The sequence below is a fragment of the Plecotus auritus genome (genome assembly GCF_963455305.1).
Source record: "Plecotus auritus genome assembly, chromosome: 14".
NCBI classification, from domain to species: Eukaryota; Metazoa; Chordata; class Mammalia; order Chiroptera; family Vespertilionidae; genus Plecotus; species Plecotus auritus.
Window position 1 is genome coordinate 1,312,876 of NC_137780.1, and position 20,611 is coordinate 1,333,486.

At 59.2% G+C, this 20,611-nt stretch overlaps 1 protein-coding gene across 5 annotated transcripts in view; it reads right to left on the reverse strand.

The window, feature by feature from the left end:
• Positions 1–20,385, reverse strand: part of NR5A2 (nuclear receptor subfamily 5 group A member 2) — a gene marked incomplete at its 5' end in the record, with an annotated part of 74,167 nt that extends 53,782 nt beyond the window's left edge. The window contains 5 exons of one of the 5 annotated variants that reach the window (XM_080651031.1): positions 1,850–2,505; positions 5,679–5,820; positions 7,490–7,608; positions 11,278–11,415; positions 20,079–20,142. In XM_080651031.1, the coding sequence (XP_080507157.1) occupies positions 1,850–2,505; positions 5,679–5,820; positions 7,490–7,608; positions 11,278–11,415; positions 20,079–20,142 (1,119 nt within the window). Of the gene's footprint in view, positions 1–1,849; positions 2,506–5,678; positions 5,821–7,489; positions 7,609–8,638; positions 8,736–11,277; positions 11,416–20,078 lie in introns of those variants that run through there. The other 4 variants (XM_080651028.1, XM_080651030.1, XM_080651027.1 and 1 more) reach the window with 4 other exon arrangements.
• Between the last annotated feature and the right edge of the window lie 226 nt (positions 20,386–20,611).

A 20,611-nucleotide genomic window follows, 5' to 3' on the forward strand; every position in this document is an offset into this window, starting at 1 on the left:
ACATAGTTACACTCCTCGGCGCACGTGCAACATTGTTTCTCAGCGCCCAGCGGGGGCCAGAGGCCGCGGGCATGGGTTTCCTGCACGCAAGTGTATGTCTGTGGCTCGGCTGAGGCGTGGCTCAGTGGCTGAGCGTCGACCTAGAAACCAAGCGGTCGGGGTTTGATTCTGGGTCCACACCCCCAGTTCTACAGAGGAAAAAAGCCCGAATCTTCCAGAGAGACCGACGCTCCGCCCAGGCCTACAGGATTTCCCCCTTTCACCGTCAAAGGCCTCACCTGTCCTCTTACAGGCAAAGGTGTAACCGTGAGGACACCAGGCACGTGCTGTTGGCAATGAAAAGGCCCCGCTGAGCTCCGACGGGCGAACACTCAGGTCGCCTCTGGCCTGAGGGTGCTAACAAGAGGGGGAGGCCGGGAGGGTCAGGAGCTGGGGGCACCAGTGTCTCAACCACACACGCTGATGCTCCATCCGCTCAGACAACTCCTGTTTCTTTTTTTTGTTTTGTTTTCTTTTGTTAATCCTCCCCCCCCCTCAGGATATGTTCCCATTGATTTTTAGAGCGAGTGGAAGGGAGGGGGAGAGACAGAGAGAGAGAAAGACATTGCTGTGAGAGAGACACGTCGATGGGTTGCCTCTCGCGCCCGCACCCCAACCGGGGCCAGGCATCGAGCCTGCAACCGAGGAACGTACGTGCCCTTGACCAGAGTGGAACCCGGGACCCTGCGGTCCGCGGGCCAACGCTCTATCCACTGAGCCACATCGGCCAGGGCCAGCCGTCTGTTTCCCACCAGCTCGTGGTCCTCAGGGCCCCTCGCCCTTCTACACGGACCATTTCTACAGTCCCCTTGTGGGTGCAAAAACCGCCCCCCCCCCCCAGCTCTGTCCCAGGTGACCCCCCCCCCCCCCACTCCGGAGCTCAGCAGGCGCGTCCCCGCCCAGGCCGCAAAGGAAGGCGTTGTTTGTGTAACAGACACACTCGGCCGTCGCAGCCAGGACGCGCTTTTGTGTTCGAAAACCCGAGAAGGAAGCCGAGTGGGGTTGGGTGGCCGGTCGCGGGCTTCCCAGCGCCCACAGACCGCTCCCCGGTGAGCCCGGGGCTTCAGGCTCAGGAAATAAAATAATTACGTCGTTACCCAGAGATCCTTAGGCAAACAGGCCCCGTGTTTACAATGTAGCAACCCATTAGCCTCAGCCACAGACAGAGCTTGTGAGGCCCGGAGCCCCAGCCAAGTAGACAGGCCCTCACAGCTGCCCTCCCCCCGCCCCCCGTCCCCCCAACCCCCCCAAACACAGCAACCCTCCCAGTGGCGTTTGCTCCTCACCAGCCCCAGGTCAAGGTAAACAGGCAGTAAATACCGAATGGGTACTTCATTCTTTAGGGTCTAAACCACAACACAATGTTGGCTCCCCCCCCACCCCCCCACCCCCAATTTGGAACTGGTCCTGGTATAAGAGAGCACTCGACTTGGTAATTCTTCCTTAAAATGTTGACCAGGCGCGGTTTGACGTCGATCAAACACGTCCCCCCACAAACCCGAATGAGAGGGAACCCAGAATAAAGACGACGACCCCCCCCCGCCCCCCGCCGGTCTCCTATGTTGGTCTTAACCGCCATCCCCGCCAACGAGGAGCCGCGGCGAAGAGAAGCCCCATCAAGTCACGCGGCGCCAGACGAGGCCCTCGGACCCTCCCGCTCCTGCCCCACGCACAGCAGACGGGCGACCAGACAGACCAGGACAGAACCCCCACGCGTGCCCGACAGGCGGCAGGAACGCACTCCTCGGGGGGTGTGTGTGGGGGGGAGAGCCGGGGCCCTCGGGGAAGGTGCGGGCAGCGGGGAACGTACCTTCAGCTCCCGGAAGAACACGCTGCTCCGGGCCCACTCGACGATGGAGAAGAGCGTCTGGTCTGCCATCTTGCACATCAGCCCGAAGGTGCCCAGCTTCTCGTGCTTGCCCCGGGTGGCTTGGTCCTGCTGCAGGTAGGCCATGATCTTGGCCTGGACCTGAGGCTCGTCCGGCTCGCACTTGAGCAGTTCCAGGATCAGGTGCGGGATGCTGGCCGGGGAGCTGGTCTGGTAGCCGTCCACGTAGGAGTAGCCCATGAGGGACTCGGGCGAGCTGGTGTAGGGGTCGGGGTACTCCGACTTGATGGCCCGGCTGGGGAAGGGGCCGTACGGCTGGTAGCCTTGCAGGCTGCCGCCGCCGCCGTGCGGGGGCATCGCCATGCTGATGGGGGAGGTGACGAAGGGGCTGCGGTCGTAGTCCGTGGGAGGCAGGGCGGCGTGGCTGAGGGGGAGGCCCTTGGAGGCCGAGTGGATGCTCTGGATGGCGGAGGAGATGCTCAGCTCCGGGGGCATCGCCTGGATCACCTGGGACATGGCCTCCAGCTTCAGTCCGTTGGCGCGGATGAGGGCCTTCTTCTGTTGCTTCAGGGCGCGGTCCCTCTTGTACATGGGCCCGAACTTATTCCGTCCTCCTCGCATGCGGTCGGCCCTTACCGCTGAGGGAGAGGGAAGCGGGGTGTAAGTACAGAGGCACGTCAGGAGGCCCTGGCTGGGGAGCTCAGTTGGTCAGAGCATCGTCCCAACATGTCAAGGTTGTGAGTTCGTAACCTTGCCGGCTGCTGCCTGGAGGGGCGGGTCCAAGAAATCAACCGGTGAGCCCTGGCCAGTTAGGCTCAGTGGGTAGAGCTCCGGCCGGCAGACTGAAGGGTCCCGGGTTCGATTCTGGTCAAGGGCACATGCCTGGGTTGCAGGTTGGATCCCTGGTGTGGGGCCTACAGGAGGCAGCCGATCAATGATTCTCTTTCATCATGGATGTTCCTCTCTCTCTCTCTCTCTCTCTCTCTCTCTCTCTCTCTCTCTCTCTCTCCCCTCCTCTCTGAAATCAATGAAAATATATTTACAAAAGAAAAAGAATCCACCCATCAATGCATAAATAAGTGGAACTACAAATCAATGTTTCTCTCTCTCCCTCTTCCTCTCTCTCTCTCTCAAAACCAACCCATAAGTAAAAGAATAAAAAAAAAGAGAAAAGATGTAAGTTATTAGCACTCCCCAGATTGACAGCTATTTAGAAATATGGACAGTGGGCCAGAAGTAGTATGTGCGTGTTTGTTTTTACATTAGTCCTCAACTATTCCCAAAAAGCCCTGTCCTCATTATTCATGAATTGTTTCCTCCATGTGTGTTTTTCATAAAAAAAAAAAAAGAAAAAAAAGAAAAAATCTCCCCCCTTTAGTGGACGGGGGAGATTTCGCACATCAGATCACCACGGGCCATCGTTTTCAGTTTTAGCAAAACTGTGCAGAATGAAAGCCAATTCCTTTCAGATGCTGTCCAGACAGCCTCCCCCTCCCCTCCCCCGTCCCAGTGCTGGGTGGAGTCTGGGGCCACCTCGTTGAATATGTGAGCCGTTCTCCCCAAGCCCGCGGTGGCCGATGGCGATTAGGCAGAAGCCAGCCGCCCGGACAGCCTGGGACGCGTGGGCATGGCCGGAGGTTACGTCTTTGGAGCTTTTTATCTTAGGATTAGACCAGCATTAAAAATGTATGGTGAACGCTGGGAATCCAGACCACAACACAAGATAATAGAGGCTTTCACGGGGATGAGAATGTGTTGAATATTCAGTTGTTTCGTCGCACCGGTGGGAAGGTACCGTGGACACCCAAGTGCCTTGGAGGGAAGAAAGCAAACGCACCCAGGGAGAGAAACACAACCTTTTTCTTTTGTGAAGAAAAACACATCAGCCCGGCCGGCGTGGCTCCGTGGTGGAGCGTTGACCTCTGAACCAGGAGGTCATGGTTCGATTCCCAGTCAGGGCACAGGCCTGGGGTGCGGGGCTTGATCCCCAGTAGGGGGCGTGCAGGAGGCAGCCGATGGATGGACGTTTCATTCTCACCTGGATGCTTCTCTCTCTCTCTCTCTCTCTCTCTCTCTCTCTCTCCCTCTCCAAATCTATAAAATCTATTTTTTTTAAAACGCACACACACACACACACACACACACACACACACACACACACACAAAAATCCCTCTAGTGCGTGGCCCATATCAGTGATACGTATGGCTCATTACTACTTTATCTGTCACGTGCTTCCTCTGTGGAAAGTCAGTGGGCGAGAGAGTGAGGACCAGCGACATGCCACCACATCCGTGAACTGCGCACATCATGTGTAGCGGCCACAGGTTAACTTTGCCGCCTGCCAATGTGCGCACCGTCCGCGGGGCTCGGCTCTCTCCATGTAAAGTGTAACGAGGCTTTTAAGAAAGCAGGCTCCTGTCTCTGGTTTATGAGCTCAGTATTTGTCATGCTTCCTGCTTCGCAACGTTTTTTTGTTTGTTTGTTTGTTTGTTTAAATATATTTTATTGATATTTCACAGAGAGGAAGGGAGAGGGATAGAGAGCTAGAAACATCGATGAGAGAGAAACATCGATCAGCTGCCTCCTGCACACCCCCCACTGGAGATGTGCCCGCAACCAAGGTATATGCCCTTGACCGGAATCGAACCCGGGACCTTTCAGTCCGCAGGCCGACGCTTTATCCACTGAGCCAAACCGGTTTCGGCACGCAACGTTTTTGTTTTTTTTTTTTTTTTTAAAATTTCATTTTGCAGGCTTCGTCATTATCTTAAAAAGTGCTTTCCCACAATATCCAAAATGACACCTTGCCTGAGAAAGTTCTTTTGACAAGTGAAAGGGTTTAATCCCTGCTCGGGAATCATGTAATTGATTGTTATACTTATGACAAGCATGCCTATTTAAAAAAAAAAAAAAATTCCATTCTGGCTGGCGTAGCTCAGTGGTTGAGAGTTGACCTAAGAACCAGGAGGTCACGGTTCGATTCCCGGTCGGGGCACGCGACCAGGTTGCGGGCTCGATGATCCCCAGGGTGGGGTGTGCAGGAGGCAGCCGGTCCATGATTCTCTCTCATCATGGATGTTTCTCTCTCTCCCCCACCCCTCTCCCTTCCTCTCTGCAATCAAAATACATTTAGAAAAAAACACGATTCCAATCAAACTTTTACGAGGGCATTCTGATTTGAAAACTTAAAAAAAAAAGGGCGTTTTTCCCACGTTATTTTTATTTGTTCTCAGTTGAATGGCTTTGAGTCTTGTTTTCATCTAACCTGCTTTTATTTTTAGGGTCAAATGCAGCTACTCCCCCAAACTAACAAAAAAAAATAAATGAGGGGGGGGGGGTGGCGGGGAAGGGCGAGGCCCACAACTCTGATATTAACATGTTTTTCTGGGTGGATTTGACGAGGGCTATAACAAAACACAGACTCTCCCTAAAGTGGACACAACCTCTAAGTCTGACATCCCTGTCAACAGTGTTAAAAGACTCGGAAAATAATGCTCCTCTCTCTCTCCCTCTCTCTCTCTCTCTCCCCTCCTCTCTGAAATCAATGAAAATATATTTACAAAAGAAAAAGAATCCACCCATCAATGCATAAATAAGCGGAACTACAAATCAATGTTTCTCTCTCTCCCTCTTCCTCTCTCTCTCTCTCTCTCTCTCTCTCTCTCTCTCTCTCTCTCTCTCTAAAAACCAACCCATAAATAAAAGAATAAAAAAAAGAAAAGATGTAAGTTATTCGCACTCCCCAGATTGATACACGCTAGGCCCCCCCCCGGGCGCGTTCACAGGCAGCGGCGAGCAGAGGGGTCTTACCTTCCAGCTTCATGCCCACGCTCAGGCATTTCTGGAACCTGCAGTAGGGACAGCGCTTCCTCTGGGTCTTGTCGATCTGGCAGCTCTGGTTCTCTATACACGTGTACCGCTTATTGTTTTGGACCGTCCGCTTGAAAAACCCCTGGGAGACCGAGGACACAGGGAGACGCGTCATAGATCCATCGCCCACCCGTCTCCCCCCCGCCCCCACCCCATCCTTTCCACGTGCAGGGACTCCACAGCGAATCTTCTCCTTGTACCGCACGCACGGAGCCCTTCTGAGGGTCTGCGGTTTTGTTTTCCAATTTCACGAGACCCGCCCTCCCCACACAAGTCCAGGAGGTTCTGCGGGCCTCGCCGGGTCTATTCCTGAAGGCTGACAGCCCATCTTGGGGGGGGGGGGTGGGGGGGAGATTTGGCTACCTACACACCATGTCATCTCAAGGGTCAGAGGAAAACGCCTTCCCTATGGCCCAGGGCTTCTCTCCTCCCCCAACCCCACACCCCACTCCCCACACCCCACACCCCTTAACTTTCAAGTCCAGAGAGAGGTTCTTAGGGTGTCTGATACAATTTCAGGGACAAACGACTGCAGGAAAAAAAAAAAAAAAAGGCCAGTGAAAAACCTGACTCGCAGAACAGCTCAGATCTCTCCCAAATGTCAACATGAGGTCGTTAAAAGCAAAAGGATTTGAAGAGTGAAAAAATGGGGAAAATGTTCCTAATTCCACTGGAATGCGTTCCAGTATGAGAACTCTGTTTTAAAAAAAAAGAAAGAAAAAAAAGAAATGAAACGAATGGGAAGGCGCGTAGAGCAGAGACCTGAGGTTGCCCACAAGAGCGTGTGCGTCCCTGGGGTTTCACTCAAAAATTAAACGGCGGAGAAGGGTGGCTTTATCACAGAGCAACCGCGTTACGGGCGGCTTTGGTCTTTCTGTTTATCCTCCTGGCCATAAAGTGAAACAATCCTACTTTGTTACGGAGAACCAAGGGTTTTTCCTGGCAGGGGTTGAAGTCATTGTACCCAGCTCTCTGCTTAAAAAAAAAAAAAAAAAAGAAAGAAAGAAAAAGAAAAAAAAGTTGGAAAACAGCGAGTGTCACATTGACTGGGAATATACAGACGAGGCCTGAGACAGGCCCTTCATGTCTCGCTCATACTAGTAACCGTGTGATACAGGTGACCCGCGCCTTCCTCTCATTTAAATGGGTCCTGTATTTATGAAAACGACGCCACCGGACACCGGGAAGACCCGGCCTGTGGTTCCTGGCGATATAAATTTCCAGGAATCCCCACAATTATTTTGGGAGTAAATCAGGGTGACCGGGTGCGCTTTGGGAATTGAGACTTTTATGTCTGCGGGTAATGAATGCTGGCTCCGCGGCGCGGAAGGCTCGCGAGTTACAAGGTATTTGGGAGCCACTTTGTCACGGCTCCCCTGGAGAACAGCGATGCTTTAAATATAGATAAGTCACGCGGAATCAATAGTTGGGGGCTGTTAGCAATGGAAGGCTCCCTGCAGCGACATCATAAACTATCTTAAAGCCTCGGGACTGGCAAAGTTTTCTAAACACCATCCATTTCCTCGCCCTTTGAATTAAAGGAGACACACATTTCTAAGAATCATCTCCCTAGGACGGTCTCTCTCTCTCTCTCTCCCTCTCTCTTTCTCATTTTTTTTTTTTAAATTGAGTCTTAAAATAAAAATAAAAAGGACAGCCTGGCACCAGGTCGCTTGAAGAAGTCACCACGGGGGGAGGGGTTGTTTGGGCTCCTCGGAGGGTCCCGTTTCTCAGGTGACAGCGCTGCCCACCTTGCAGCTCTCACAGGTGAGGAGGCCGTAGTGGTAGCCGGACACTTTGTCTCCGCACACGGGACACAGCTCCTCCAGATCCTCGTCGTAGGAGTAATTCACCATCTTAAACTGAGACACTGGAAGAGAAGAGAAAGAAAGGGACGCGCGGGCCCCCGTGAATTTCCCAGGTCGCTTTCCGTCGTCCCCGCAGGGAAAGGCGCCGCGGGTGGCGAAGGGCGGGCAAAGTCCACCAGGAAAGAGACCGAGGAAAAATACGTTGTGCTCAGGACTTCCTTCGGGAACTCCTCCACAGCGAGAAAGCCCAACATCTTAAAAAAAAAGTATAGATATTTTTTTAAAATTTTAAAAAGAACTCCCAAGTCTCCTGTGAAACCTTTCTGCCCTGACCCCCGTGCACCCCCCCGCCTGCAAAGCCACCAACGCGACTGGGAGAGGGAGCCGCCGGAAGAAACCGCTTCGCATTTCTTTGAAACGCCTTTCAAAGTCCCCAACAGGTCACCTTTGCCCGAGGGACAGAGGCAAGCACCCCCTGCACCCCCCACTCTCTTGGAGGAAGTTTGCCGCCAGCACCTCGCGGGAGGGGCGGCCCCCACCCCACCCCGCCCCGGGGACCAGGCCCTTGGATGAGACACTCCAACCCCAACCACGGGGTCTGAGCAGTCCGCTTCCCCAAGGCTCCCCAAGGCTCCCCAAGGCTCCCCAAGGCTCCCCAAGGCTCCCCAAGGCTCCCCAAGGTTCCCCAAGGCTCCCCAGGCTCAGGGCCGGGCGAGGAAGCAGCCGAACGGATCTCTCTCTCGATCCGGATACTTTGTTTCAACTCGGCACTTTTGCAAACCCGCCCGCGCAAGTGAAAAAAGGGAAAGGGAAGCCGCCCGAAGGGAAACAATGTAAAATAAAAGAGGAAAAGAGACACAGCTGAGAGGCTGGCTTCGTCGCCGAGTCCTGAACGTACTAACGTCACAGGTTTTCCTTCATTCCCCCCCCCCCCCTGAGCTCGCCCCGGTTGAAGTTCAACCGAAACCGGGCCGCGGGCCGCACGGCGGGGATGGGGGCCCGCCTCCCTGGGACGCAGCCCCGCCGAGCGTGTCCGCGTGGAGCGAGGTCTGCGGGCCGAAAGGCAGTGGCCCGACGGGTCCCAGATGGTACCTGGTCCGGTCCCTTCCCGAGACTCCACGTCCAACGCGGCGGGGACGGACGGGTCGCGCAGCCCCGCCACCACCGCGCGCGCTCGGGCAGCGTCCTGTGCCTTGCGCCGGTTGCTCAACCTCCGCTACCACCGCCCCGCAAACACCCACTCCGTTTGTTTTAAGTTAATCAGTGGCGTTTGCGGGGGGCGGGGTGGGGAGGGGGGATGGGGAGCCGGGGAGCCGAGCAGAAGTTTCCTGATTTGTTTACCGAAAAGGAAGGAGGAGTAGCCGGTCCCCGTCCCAGGGCACTGGCCACTCTGTCACCAGGGGCTTCCCGGCGGTCACTTGCTCTTGGGGTGTTTTTTTTTTTTCCTCCCTTTTAAGTAAAGTTCTTTAAAAATTCCTGTAAGGAGTCTGCGGGCCCAGGAAGGGGCCTTGGGGAGGGGTGTCCCTGCGGCGCTGGTGGCGGGCGCCCCGTACCGCGGATTCGGAGCCGCGGGCCCTGGGGCTGAAGCCGGAGGGAGGCAGGCAGAGTTTGGGAGGGGACTTGGGGGAAAGGGGTTCCCGCAGAACCAGACGCCGGGCTCCCTCAGGGGCCGCGCCTCGGTGTTGAGAACCTGGGGGTTGGGGGGTTGGGAGGATGGTGGCCCCGTCTCTCCTGCAGCTCGTGCCCAGTTTTAGGCGTGTTTTGGGGACGGGAGGAAGGTGTGCTGTCCCCAGTCTGTCCTTCCAGCTCTCTGACCGCCAACAAAGTTTGCTCTGACTTCGCGCCTACGGGGCACGGGGAGGCCGCGGGGTCCAGGGGACTCGGGGATCCTGCACCGAGAAGGCCGGCGGGGACCCCCTTTATAGAAAAGGCAAACGTGGAGGCCGCGCGGAGAGAGGCGCCGCTGTGCCCGCCACGCGGGGCCGCCCGTGGGTGTCTCGGGTGCGGCCCCCGCCGGGCACCCGGAGAAGGGAGTCCGTCGGGGCACGGGAGTCCCCATCTTGAAAGAGCGGAGGGGACGGCGGGGCCTCGGAAGGCCGTGGAGAAGATCCCCCTAAGTTGAGCGCGCGGCGCGGTGTGGGGACCCAGCAGCCGGTTCTCCCCGCGGGTCGGACTGTGGCGCATTCCCGGCTGAGACCAGAGGTCAAACGTGGGGATGGGGCTCCCCCGTCCCCAAAGCTCCTCTCGAACGGAGCGGCGCTTCCAGGCGGCTTCGGGGGAGCCCGGGGCTGAGCGCGCGCCCGGCGGCGCTTCCGGAGGCCGGGGCGCCGGGGCAGCCAACTTTCTCCCGAGGATGCCCCTCTCCAACTTCACGGAGGAAACGTGACCGCGGGGTTCCCCTCCCGTCCCTCCGCACCCTTCCCCCGCCTCCCGGCCTTGGGCTCCGGCGCCTCCGCGGGTCCCTCGGGAACGCGCCAGGCCGGGACCAGGAGCAGAAACTTCCCTCTGCGCCCCGAGAAAGGCGCGGGCCCCGCGGGCGCCCCAAGGCTCCTCTCTCGCGGCAGCGGGCGGCGGAGGGTCCCCAGATCGCCTTCGCCGCGCCGCGCCCCCACTTCCCCGCCGAGCGGGGACCCCAGAAACCAGCAGGAAAGGCCTGTTTGGGCCAACCGTGTCCCCCTGCAGCCCACCCACAAGTCGGTGTCAGAGGCCTCGGCCCCGGGGACGCCCGCAGCGCTCGCTGGAGGGTCGCGGAGCGGTCCCCACCCGCAGGCCTGCCGCGCGCCCCTCCGCCACCCCGTCCCCCCCCGCGCGGCCGGGCACCGTCAGGCCCCGAGGCCGAGCGCGGCGCCAAGCAGCGCTGAACTCTGCTCCCGGTTCCGCCCGGCCCTTCCCAGGCCGCTCACGCCCGGGGCGGCAGGAAGCGCGCTGGGGTCGCCGGCCCGCACATCCGCGCGCGGGAAGAAGGAGCGAGGATGGAGGGGCGCCGGCGAGACTCTTCCTCGCATTGTTCCCTCCGGGCCTGGGCCGCGGCGGCCAACTTCTCCCGGGCTTTGCGCGGCCGCAGCCGGCCTGGCGACTTGGGGATCGCGGCGAAGACACGGCCCGCGAGAGGCAGTTTTTGTTAGCGACCGGGAGCCGGGGAACCCACGAAGGACCCCCCCGCCCCCCGCGCTGTGCTCCGCTCCGGGCTGCGGCGAAGCTACACGATCTCCCTCCCCCCATCGCAACTCCCCGGGCAGGACCCGCGCGGAGCACGGGGCTGGGGCTGCGTTGGCTTCCGCAGCTCCGCCCGCTCTTCTCAACGCGCCCTGTCCCGGGGCGCGCACCTGGGCCTTGGGGTGCCCCGTGCCCCTCCTGCGGGTGACTTTCCCGAGCTCCGTGTTCTCCACCTGAGCGCTCTGGTTCCTCCCCACGGGTCCCGGGGCACTGGGCACCGGCTCGGCTTCCAATGGGACCCCCTCCTTCCCACCCTCCAGCGCCCTCAGCCCGAAGCCGCCGCTCGGGTGGCCAGAGAGCTCGAAGCTTCTCTCTGCTCGGTTAGAATCGAGCGGCCCGGGAGGCATCGCTGGGAAAGCGTCCGCCTCGCCTGGTTCTCGAGCCATAAACTTTCGTGGCTGGGGAGGCGGCCTGACGCCCGCGCGCGCCCGGGACCGGTCACCCCAGGCGCGGGGAGTCGGGGCGCCGTGGCCGCGGGAACCCGCGCATTCCCGGCTGAGACCCATGCCGCTTACCTTGCATGTTGTCGGGCATCTGCCCCTGGTCCCCATGCGACCGCGCCAGTCCCAGCGCTTCCGTCTCCACTTTCGGCAGCATGACCAGGCGGCCGCGCGCGGGGCTCGGGGCTCGGCGTGCGTCTGGCAGCCCCGCACCTGGGCGCCGCTACCGCGCAGATTCGGGTCCGGCGGGAAGAAGGCAGGGGCGTCCGGAGGGGTCCGCTCGCCCGCCCGCTCGCAGGCGCGAGCCTCCGCCGCCTCCGGGGCTGCGAGTCCGGACCCCTGCGCCCCGGCCAGCCCCGCAGCTTCCAGGCGCCCCCGAGCCGCGAGGAGGAGGCCGAGGGCTGGAGAGGCGGTGGAGACGGCGCCCGGGCGCGCGCGGGCTCGGCTCCGCGAGGGCGGAGGAGGCGGAGGCGGCGGCGAGGGCGCAGCTGCCCGGGGAGCGGATCCGGACCAGCCGAGCTCGGGGCGCGGGGCGCAGGCGGCCGGGGAGAGGGGCCTCCGCGGCGGCGGGGCCGCTGTCGCAGCTGCGGGACGGCTCGCTCGGCGGCTCCCGCCTCTGTGCGCCGCGGGCTCAGGATCGGCAGCGACTCTGGCGCTCGCGGCTGCCTCCCCGCCCCGCCCCTCCCCTCCCGCTCCCCGGGGCGAGCAGTGGCAAGTGAGGAGCGCGAAGTTGCAGCCTCGCTCTCCGGCCTCCCGCCCGCCTCCCGCGGGTCCCAGGGCCGCCTGGGCCGCCCCCGAGGCTGACCGTGCCGGCGGGGAGAGGGGACAGCGGAGAAGGGAGGTGAGTGGGGCCAGGGCCGGGGAGGCTGGGGTGAGGGCTGATGACAGCGACTAGGGACGCGGGTTCCGGACTCGGGTCGGACCCCAGACGCCAGCCAATGAGGAGGCGGCGCACACGCCCTGGTCCCCGCGCCCGCCCCAACCTCGGCACCGCGCCTCGCCCCCTCCCCCCTCCCCCCGCGCCCTGGCCTGGGGCGGGGGACGCGAGGCTTCCGGGTCTTACGCGGGCGAGCGGCGACCTCTGCCTGAGCGCCGCAGCGGCTGGAGCTGGGGCGGCGGCGTCCGCGAGCCGAGGGGCAGGCAGCCGAGGAGAGGAGCGGCGGGGGCGGGGGGGCGGGGGGTGCGCCCTGGCGTGCGCGGCGGGTGCGGGGCTGAGCGGGGAGGAGCCTACATGCCCGTTGCCAGCACCGGGGGAAAGAGGTGGAAGTCAGTTCACTGCCCTTTTCCAAGCTGGGTCTGCCGGCTCCACACGGCACTCAGCCCGCGTGGGCCCCGGGCGCCGTGGCGTGGCCGAGCCCTCGGGACAGCCGCCTCGCCGAGGGTTCAGTCACTTGCGGGCAATTAGAGGGGCAGCCGCCCATCTCTCCTCTCTCTTCCAGTCCCTCCGTCACTTCAAGACGCGCCTCTCCCCGCCCCAACCCGGGACGATCTTCGCGACGCGCGCCCTAAGTTTCGGGGAACTGCGTTCCAGGCGGAACGCACTCGTCGGTCTGGACTTTCCTTTTTCTTTAATTTTCTAAAAATATTTTTTAAAAATTGATGTCAGAGAGGATGGGAGAGGGAGAGAGAAGCATCCATGATGAGAGCGAAGCATGGATCAGCTGCCTCCTGCACGCGCCCCCCACACTGAGGATGGAGCCTGCAACCCGGGCATGGGCCCTGACCCGTGACCTCCTGGTTCATAGGTCTACGCTTGACGCTCAACCCCGGAGCCTCGCTGGCCAGGCGGGACTTTCCTTGTTCGTTCCGGTGTCTCTGGTGGGACCAGCGCCCGAGGCCAAGAGGCCCTGCACTTGCTACAAAGTTGCAAAGACCCATCCCTTAGGCCGGCTCCCAGGCCACCCGCCCAGCCACAGGTTACAAGTTTTCAGATCTCATCCCAAGGACAGAAGCCTCCGCGTGAGATGCCTCAGGGGGTCTGCACGGAATTGAGGCGGGTCGTCACCGGAGTCCAGGCAACAGGGGGCGGATTTGAATTTCAAAAGACTTTGAATGGATTGTAAGTGAATGGCATGGAGCCCACCCATTCCAAGAGTTCCCCAGCTGCCTGGGGGGGGGGGGGCGCTGAGGTCTACCCCACTCCCTGTTCTGCACCATCTACTTTGATAAGAATGGGGTGCTCACCCATACCCCACCCGCCCCCCCCATGCGTGGCCCTCCGCACTGACGTGTCACTGTGCTCTCCCGTATATAACTCAGGACTCTTAAGTCACTGAAATCTCAGGTTTCATAGGAACATGTAAACTGGGTGTTGGTGGTGGGGGGTGGCTGGCCGCTGGTTCGAAAGGGGAACGGGCCGGAGTTGCCAAAATTCGGGACCATGAAGAGGCTCGGATGTTCCTGACAGTCTCAGCTGACCCTGCCGGGACCTGCCAGCAGCAGCAGACTCGTGGCTTGAAGGTCGCAGTTGAATGAAGAACATGCCTAACCCTCCAGGTCTGGCTCAGGGGGTGAACTTTGACCTATGAACCTGAAGGTCACAGGGTTGTGGGCTGGGTCCCCAGTAGGGGGCGTGCAGGAGGCAGCCGATCCATGATTCTCTCTCATCATGGATGTTGCTAGCTCTCTCTGACATCAATAGAAATATGGTAAAAAGGAAAAGACGCAGGGGCGAGAAGGCGCAGGAGGGTCCCGGGGAGAAACCTGCTGTTCTGAGAACCACAGCCAGCCTCCCTCAGGGCCCCGAAGCGGTGCGTCTCCCACTGGGTTGCCTCTCAGAGAGGCGAGGGCGCACTCACCTTCTCCCAGCCCCGGGGCGCAAGCGGAGGAGGGCGCGGTCCCTGGCGTCCCACGGCGCCCCAGGAGCCCCCTGCCCACCCTCGCCCTGACTGCTCACTCCATTCCCTGGACCCTTCAATTTCGCTGCCTCACCACCCTTCCTCCCCCGCTGGGCCTAGGAGGAGTCTGGCGTCTCCAGAAACCCCCTCCCCAGGAGAGTTGGGGGAGAGTTGGGGAGGGGAGCCCGCGCGGCCTGCGACGCCTCGGTCACCTGAGGGGGCGCGGGTCCTGGTGGCGGAGGCCGCTGGATCGGGGACCGGGCCCGTGTGGTCTGCGTGTCGAGGCTGGCGGCGTTCCGGACTGACCCACAGACGCACCGACTGGTTTGGAAGGACAAACGCCGGGGCGGGCAGAACCCCATCCCCCGCCGGGTCACCGCCCACCGGATCCGGGAACTGTCACTGAGTCTCTGAGTCTCCTCCCTGCGCTACCCCCGGCCTGGGGCGAACCCCCCCTCCCTGCCCTCCACGCCCCCCGCATCTTTCCCGACGTGACGGGCCTCCGGGGCGCATCCTTGCGGGCCTCGCTGCGTGCGAGCGCTGATTGACGGTTGCAATTACAAAGGCTGATGGCTCGGGGAGGCCCCGCAGCCTTGATGAGCGGGGAAGCGCAGTCCTGGCTGAGTTTATCCCGCGCAGCTCAGCGCTGCGGGCCGCGTGCCCCGTGCAACCGCGCCCGCGGGCTGCAGCCCAGGGGTCAGGCACCCCCCCAGCCCCTCCGCGGGGACCACCCTGATCTCCTCCCGCCCGCAGCGCCCTGAGCAATCTGCCCTTGACCCCAGCTGCAAAGGGACCCCACGCCAGGGTCCTCGGAATTAGCTCACGGTTCCTGGGCCTCACAAGTGAAGGTCCCGGAGGCCAGAGTGGGGGGACCCATTGCCCCTGCGTGCCTGGGGGCGGGGGAGCCTGGCAAGGAGCCCCCTCCCCCCTACACACTTGCAAATCTGCATCCTTGGAATCAATGCCTCAGGCCTCCGCCAGCCTACTTTTTGGTGTTTTGAAGAAACCAGAGAATGAAATTCCTTTCCTCCCAGCACGTGTCTACTTCTCAGCCCCAGAAGGAACTTTCTTCTTCAGAAAATCTCTCCAAGAAACTCCAGAGGAGGCCGCTTATCAGCCACTGTGACCCAGGCCCACAGTGACCCCGCCCCTCCCACTGGAAAAGCCCATCAGAGGCGCTGGGCCTTCCTCCGAAAGTGAAGTTCATCCAGAACCCGAGCCCTCCTCCCGCCCCTGAGCGGCCGGCCCTGGCTCCCCGCCCCAATCCCGAATCCCGGGCACTGGGTTTTAAGTAAAAGACGGGTTACATTTCAGCTCACACCTGGAAACATTGTATCAGCCGAGGCTTTGAAGGATTGAACGTGGGTGGTGAGAACTGCCGGTTTAGAAACAATGTATCGCTTTCTGCTGTTAGGACTGCATCCTAGGGCCACTGTCGGGGCACCCAGGGCTGTGGTGGTACCTCCACCTGCCATGGCCTGTCTTTCCAAACAGAGGTGACCCCACCATCCAGGCTCCCTGAACCCCTCCCCCAGGCCACCTCCCACTCCTCCCTGGAGGGAAGGGTGAGGTTTGGGAGTTTGGCCCAAGTTGTGGCCTTCTGCAGCCCTCTTTCTTTCTCTCTTTCAAGGTTCGCTGTAGCCCTAGCCCAGTGGTCGGCAAACTCCTTTGTCCACAGAGCCAAATATCAACAGGACAACAATTAAAATTTATTTTGAGAGCCAAATTTTTTAAACTGAAACTTCTTCTAATGCCACTTCTTCAAAATAGACTCGCCCAGGCCATGGTATTTTGTGGAAGAGCCACACGCAAGGGGCCAACGAGCCGCCTGTGGCTCGCGAGCCGCACTTTGCTGACCACGGCCCTAGCTGGTTTGGCTCAGTGGATAGAGCCTCGGCCTGCGGACTGAAGGGTCCTGGGTTCCATTCAGGTCAAGGGCACAAGCCGGGCTTGCTGGCTCAATCCCTAGTGAGGGGTGTGCAGGAGGCAGCTGATCCATGATTTTCTCTCATTGATGTTTCTCTGTCTCCCCGCCCCTCCCTCCTTCTCTCTGAAATCAATAAAAACGTATCAAAGATAACTTCACCCAGACTCCATTCCCCCCCCCCCCCAGGATGTCCCACCCTGCTGCCCCAGGGCTCCCAGGTGCCCGCCCCACCCTGGAGCCCGCCTGAGGTCTCCCCAGATCTAAGCCTCACTTCCCCTGTGGGATGAAAAAAGGAAGGCCAAGAATTCTTCACCAGCACCGTCCTTAATCCCAAAATGCCTTTCCGAAGAGAGCCTGAAGCCACCTACTTGGCTTACATCCTCATTCCTTCATATCAGCCAGGGCAAGCAGCTCCTCCCTCCGGGACTGAGTGTGGGTTTGGGAAGCACACTCCTGGCTTCTGTTCCCAGTTCACTCTCCCGACCAGCCGACGGGCCCCGGGGAAGCCGCTGGGCCTCGCGGGTGCTATTTTCACCAGTAAAAGGGGGTTGAGGAGTCAGTTGCAGAGTTTGGGCCAGACAGAACCAGGAAGGCAGCTGTGGGTCCAGGCCAGCTCTCCTTTGCTTCTCTCTGTCCCCCTTTAGCGTCCCCCAAACTCATCTCTCTGTAAGGAAACTGACCGGAAGGAAATCAGTCACCAAAGATGCCAAGGTCCTTGCTGAGGTGACTGTTCTCATGCGGGCCTCACGAACCAATGACGTCACTCACAGCGGGAACTGTAGGCCAATGACATCACCCGCAGCTGAAACTGTGGGCCAATGACATCACCCGTGGCGAGAACTGCGGGCCAATGACATCACCCGCAGCTGAAACTGTGGGCCAATGACATCACCCGCAGCTGAAACTGTGGGCCAATGACATCACCCGTAGCGAGAACTGCGGGCCAATGACGTCACCCGTAGCGAGAACTGTGGGCCAATGACGTCAGCCGCAGCTGAAACTATGGACCAATGACACCAGCCGCCGCTGAAACTGCTCCTCAAACTGCTCAGTATCCAGATAATTTGAAGATGAAAAGTTGAGTGTTTCTTCTTATCAATCACACAAAAACACACCCAACAGCTTCCCGGAAGTCTAAGAAAGACGCAGCCTCCAGGAACGTGTCCGGTCACCTTCAGTCCGAAGGTTCTCCCAGTCTTACCCAAACTCCCCCGTGGCATCTCACCTCCTCTGGGGGGGGGGGGGGCTCCCCAAACACAGTGCCCACTCTCCCACCTCCCCACCCCCAACTCCTGAAGTTCCCTGATACTAACTGGATTTCTCAGAGAAGTTTTCTGTTGTTGTCGTTAATCCTCACCTGAGGATATTTTTTTTCCATTGATTTTTAGAGAGTGTGGAAGGGAGGGGGAGAGACGGAGAGACACATGGATGGGAGAGAGACACATCCGTGGGTTGCCCCCTGGCACGCGCCCTGACCAGGACCAGGGATCGAGCCTGCAACCTGGGCATGTGCTCTTGACCGGATTTGAACCCAGGACCCTGCAGTCCGCAGGCCCAGGCTCTATCCACTGAGCCAAACTGGCCAGAGGGCTCAGAGAAGGTGTTCGTTCCAAGAAGGTGAAGAGGGAGGACGTGCAACCCAAAGAAGTAGCTCCGTCCTGTGGTTGGCTCTGGATTGGGGGAGCATCCCTGGCTGAAGGGCTCGGCCTGCCGGTTGGAGCCTTCCCAGGGCCCTTCTCTGACTCAGCTCAAGTTCAACGCGGAGCCCAAGGTAACCCTAGACTTGGGGTCTGCGCGGAGGGGGCAAGAGAGAAAGCATCGCCAAGCCTCTGTCCCCCCTTCCTGCACAAACCCCTCTCGGTTTCTTAGGAGAGGCGACAAAGAAGTCCTTTTAACCTCCGACTGGTCCCAACTGTGGTGGATGGAGGCCTTGGGGGTGGGGGTCAGCCCCTGGGACTCAGCTGTTCAGTCTGATGGCTCCACACGGTTCCATCTTCCTCTCAGCCAGCCCTTGGGGTAAGATGCTGCCTACAGGGGCGTCTCACGCCCCCCCCCCCCCCCCCCGTGGGGCTGCAACACCAGGGAATGGGATCCGGGATCCGGCGCAGGGAAGCGCCTGGACAGGTTTAAGGTGTTGGGGCGGCTGGCTGAGCGCCTCCCTGGGTACTTTCTATGGAGGCTCAGTCCCTAGCAGTCTCTCCCGGTAGGCGGACGTCCCGCGGGTTCCCGGCCTCTGCAGCCAGCCGACCTCCCGACGGACAGGGGTTCCAGGCGCTCAGGACCGACCCCCACAGCCCCGCGCGGTCCGCGGTAGCAGAGGGCAATGCACGCGCGCCTGCTCCCACTCCTGGCCCCGTTTAATCCACGCGAGCTCTGAGCGCCGCGCGGGGCGGGGGGGGGGGCGATGGGCGTGTGCGGTCTCCGGCCGCTCCCCGCAGCGCGCGCGCGTCCCTGTGCGCCCTGGCCCGTGCGCGCGCCGCCCGCGTCCCCGGCTGAGCGCGCCCCCGACGCCGAGTCCGCGCTGCGCCCCTGGCGGCTGCCGCCTGGAGGGACCCGTCGCCGGCAAACACACACTCACACACATAACCGATTCGGAATCATTTCGTGCCTCCCTGCCAGCCCGGTTCCGCGCCCCTATCTTCCTTTATCTGCAGAGCCATCTACCCCCGGGGCGCCCTGCGTGCCATTCCCGGGTGTTCTTGTCCGTAAGGGCAGGGCGCTTTTTTTTTTCTCGGTAACCATTTCCTCAATTGATACACTTTAGGGTGTAGTGAGCCCATAAAAAAAGCAATCACTGCAGGCAGCGGGTCAGCTGGTTACCTCGCCAGCCAGAGGCAGAGCCCAGCCTTGGGGTTCCTCCTGGTCTCATGGGATCTGGGACTCCGCGCTCAGGACAGGCCCTGCCGTCCGCGGGGAACCCCCCTGAGAAAGCCCAGCAAAGGGCTGCAGGAAAGGCTCACGGGCCTCACAAACTCGGGACAGGAAGAGAGACAGCCTTCCAAGAACTCAAGTCATGACAGACCTCTGGACCCACTTCCCCCGGGTCCTTTCCCCCCGCCCCCCTTTTCTTTCAGGATTAATTGGACGCATTCTGGCTGTGACATCAACACGTTTGTGACTCTTCCTCTTTAAAGGAAAATTAGCTTTCTGCACTTACTCATAGTTACAAAAACAAGACATGGTCATTGTCTTGAAAAAACAAAGACAGCACCCTTTCCCTTCTAATCCGAAACGAATGATAATAGGGTGTTTTGTTGTTTTTTTTTGCCTGACTTTTATTTGCCAGAAAAACACTTTTTTTTAAATAGTGTCCGCAATGAACGAGATGCCCTACTGTGGTGTGGCTTGAAACCTCACAAACGTTTGAAAGTATCCGGTCAAGTGTGAGGGACCACGGATCACTCCATATGGTTCATTTGTTTCGAGTGGTTCCGATTTCAGCTTGTTATTTCGGATGGAAAAAAAAAAATCAGAAAATATTAGGGGTGAAATGGATATACCTTTTCCCCCGGCTGGTTTTAGGCTAATAGACTGATATCCAAAAAAACAGTGGGTATAAAACATAATATTTGAAATATCCTCTTGCTTTTTTTGAACTTCAGGGGAGATAAATGGGTGATATACACAGAGTGGCCGGATGATGATGATCTCTGAACGCATAATCATCTGGCTACTCAGTGTCTATGCTATAGAAGAAAAGGCTAATATGCAAATTGTCCCCTCGACCAGGAGTTCGATCAGCAGGCAGGCCGGCCGGCCAACCGCCCATGTCCCCTCCCCCTGGCCAGGCTGGCCGGACCCCACCCATGCATGAATTCATGCACCAGGCCTCTAATATATATATATATATATATATATATATATATATATATATATATATATATATATGGAGAGAGAGAGAGAGAGAGAGACACTGAGTGGCCAGATTATTATGCGTTCAGAGATCATCATCATCTGGCCACTCCGTGTATACATGGGCTTATGTGCTTTTGATGAACAAAACAGGAAAAGCAGTGACTTATAACACCAACAACCTCCATGAGGTTACATTACGTGTGTGACTATAAGAGCAGAGTCATACACAGATGACCCATAGAGCGATGCCCACTTACCCACGGGCGCGCGTCCATGCTTCAGGGATTCTTGTAAGTCCCCAGGGTCGGAGTTAGAACACATTCTCTGAGAAATGATCGGCGGTCCTTCGGCTCCAAGCAGAAATCATTGAGTGGCGGCAAAGGCACAGCCTGTCAAACGGTGTCGCCTTGGGGGAGAGAACACCGCGGACCACGGTGACCCGTAGTGAAAGTTATGAAAAAAAAAAAAAAGCAAAAAAAAAAAAGTTCAAGAATTCAGAAAGTTCCAAGCCAGCCCTTCCCTGGACTCTGTACTTTTTCCATCCTTCGTGACCTGCTGTAAACCACGGAGCCGGTTTCAGGATGGTGTCTAATCAGAAGAAGGGCAACTTCTCACTGGCTCGCGGCGGTCACGTGACGCCATGCGGGTTGATAAGAGGACCCTGTTATAAAGTGACAGCGAAAGAGATAAGAAGGCTTGGCAGATAATGGCCGGGGAATGATTAACCCAGGAACGGAGTGCTGCAATGCGGGACCCAAGAGGGGAAGGCTGCAAGACGGGGGGAGGTCAG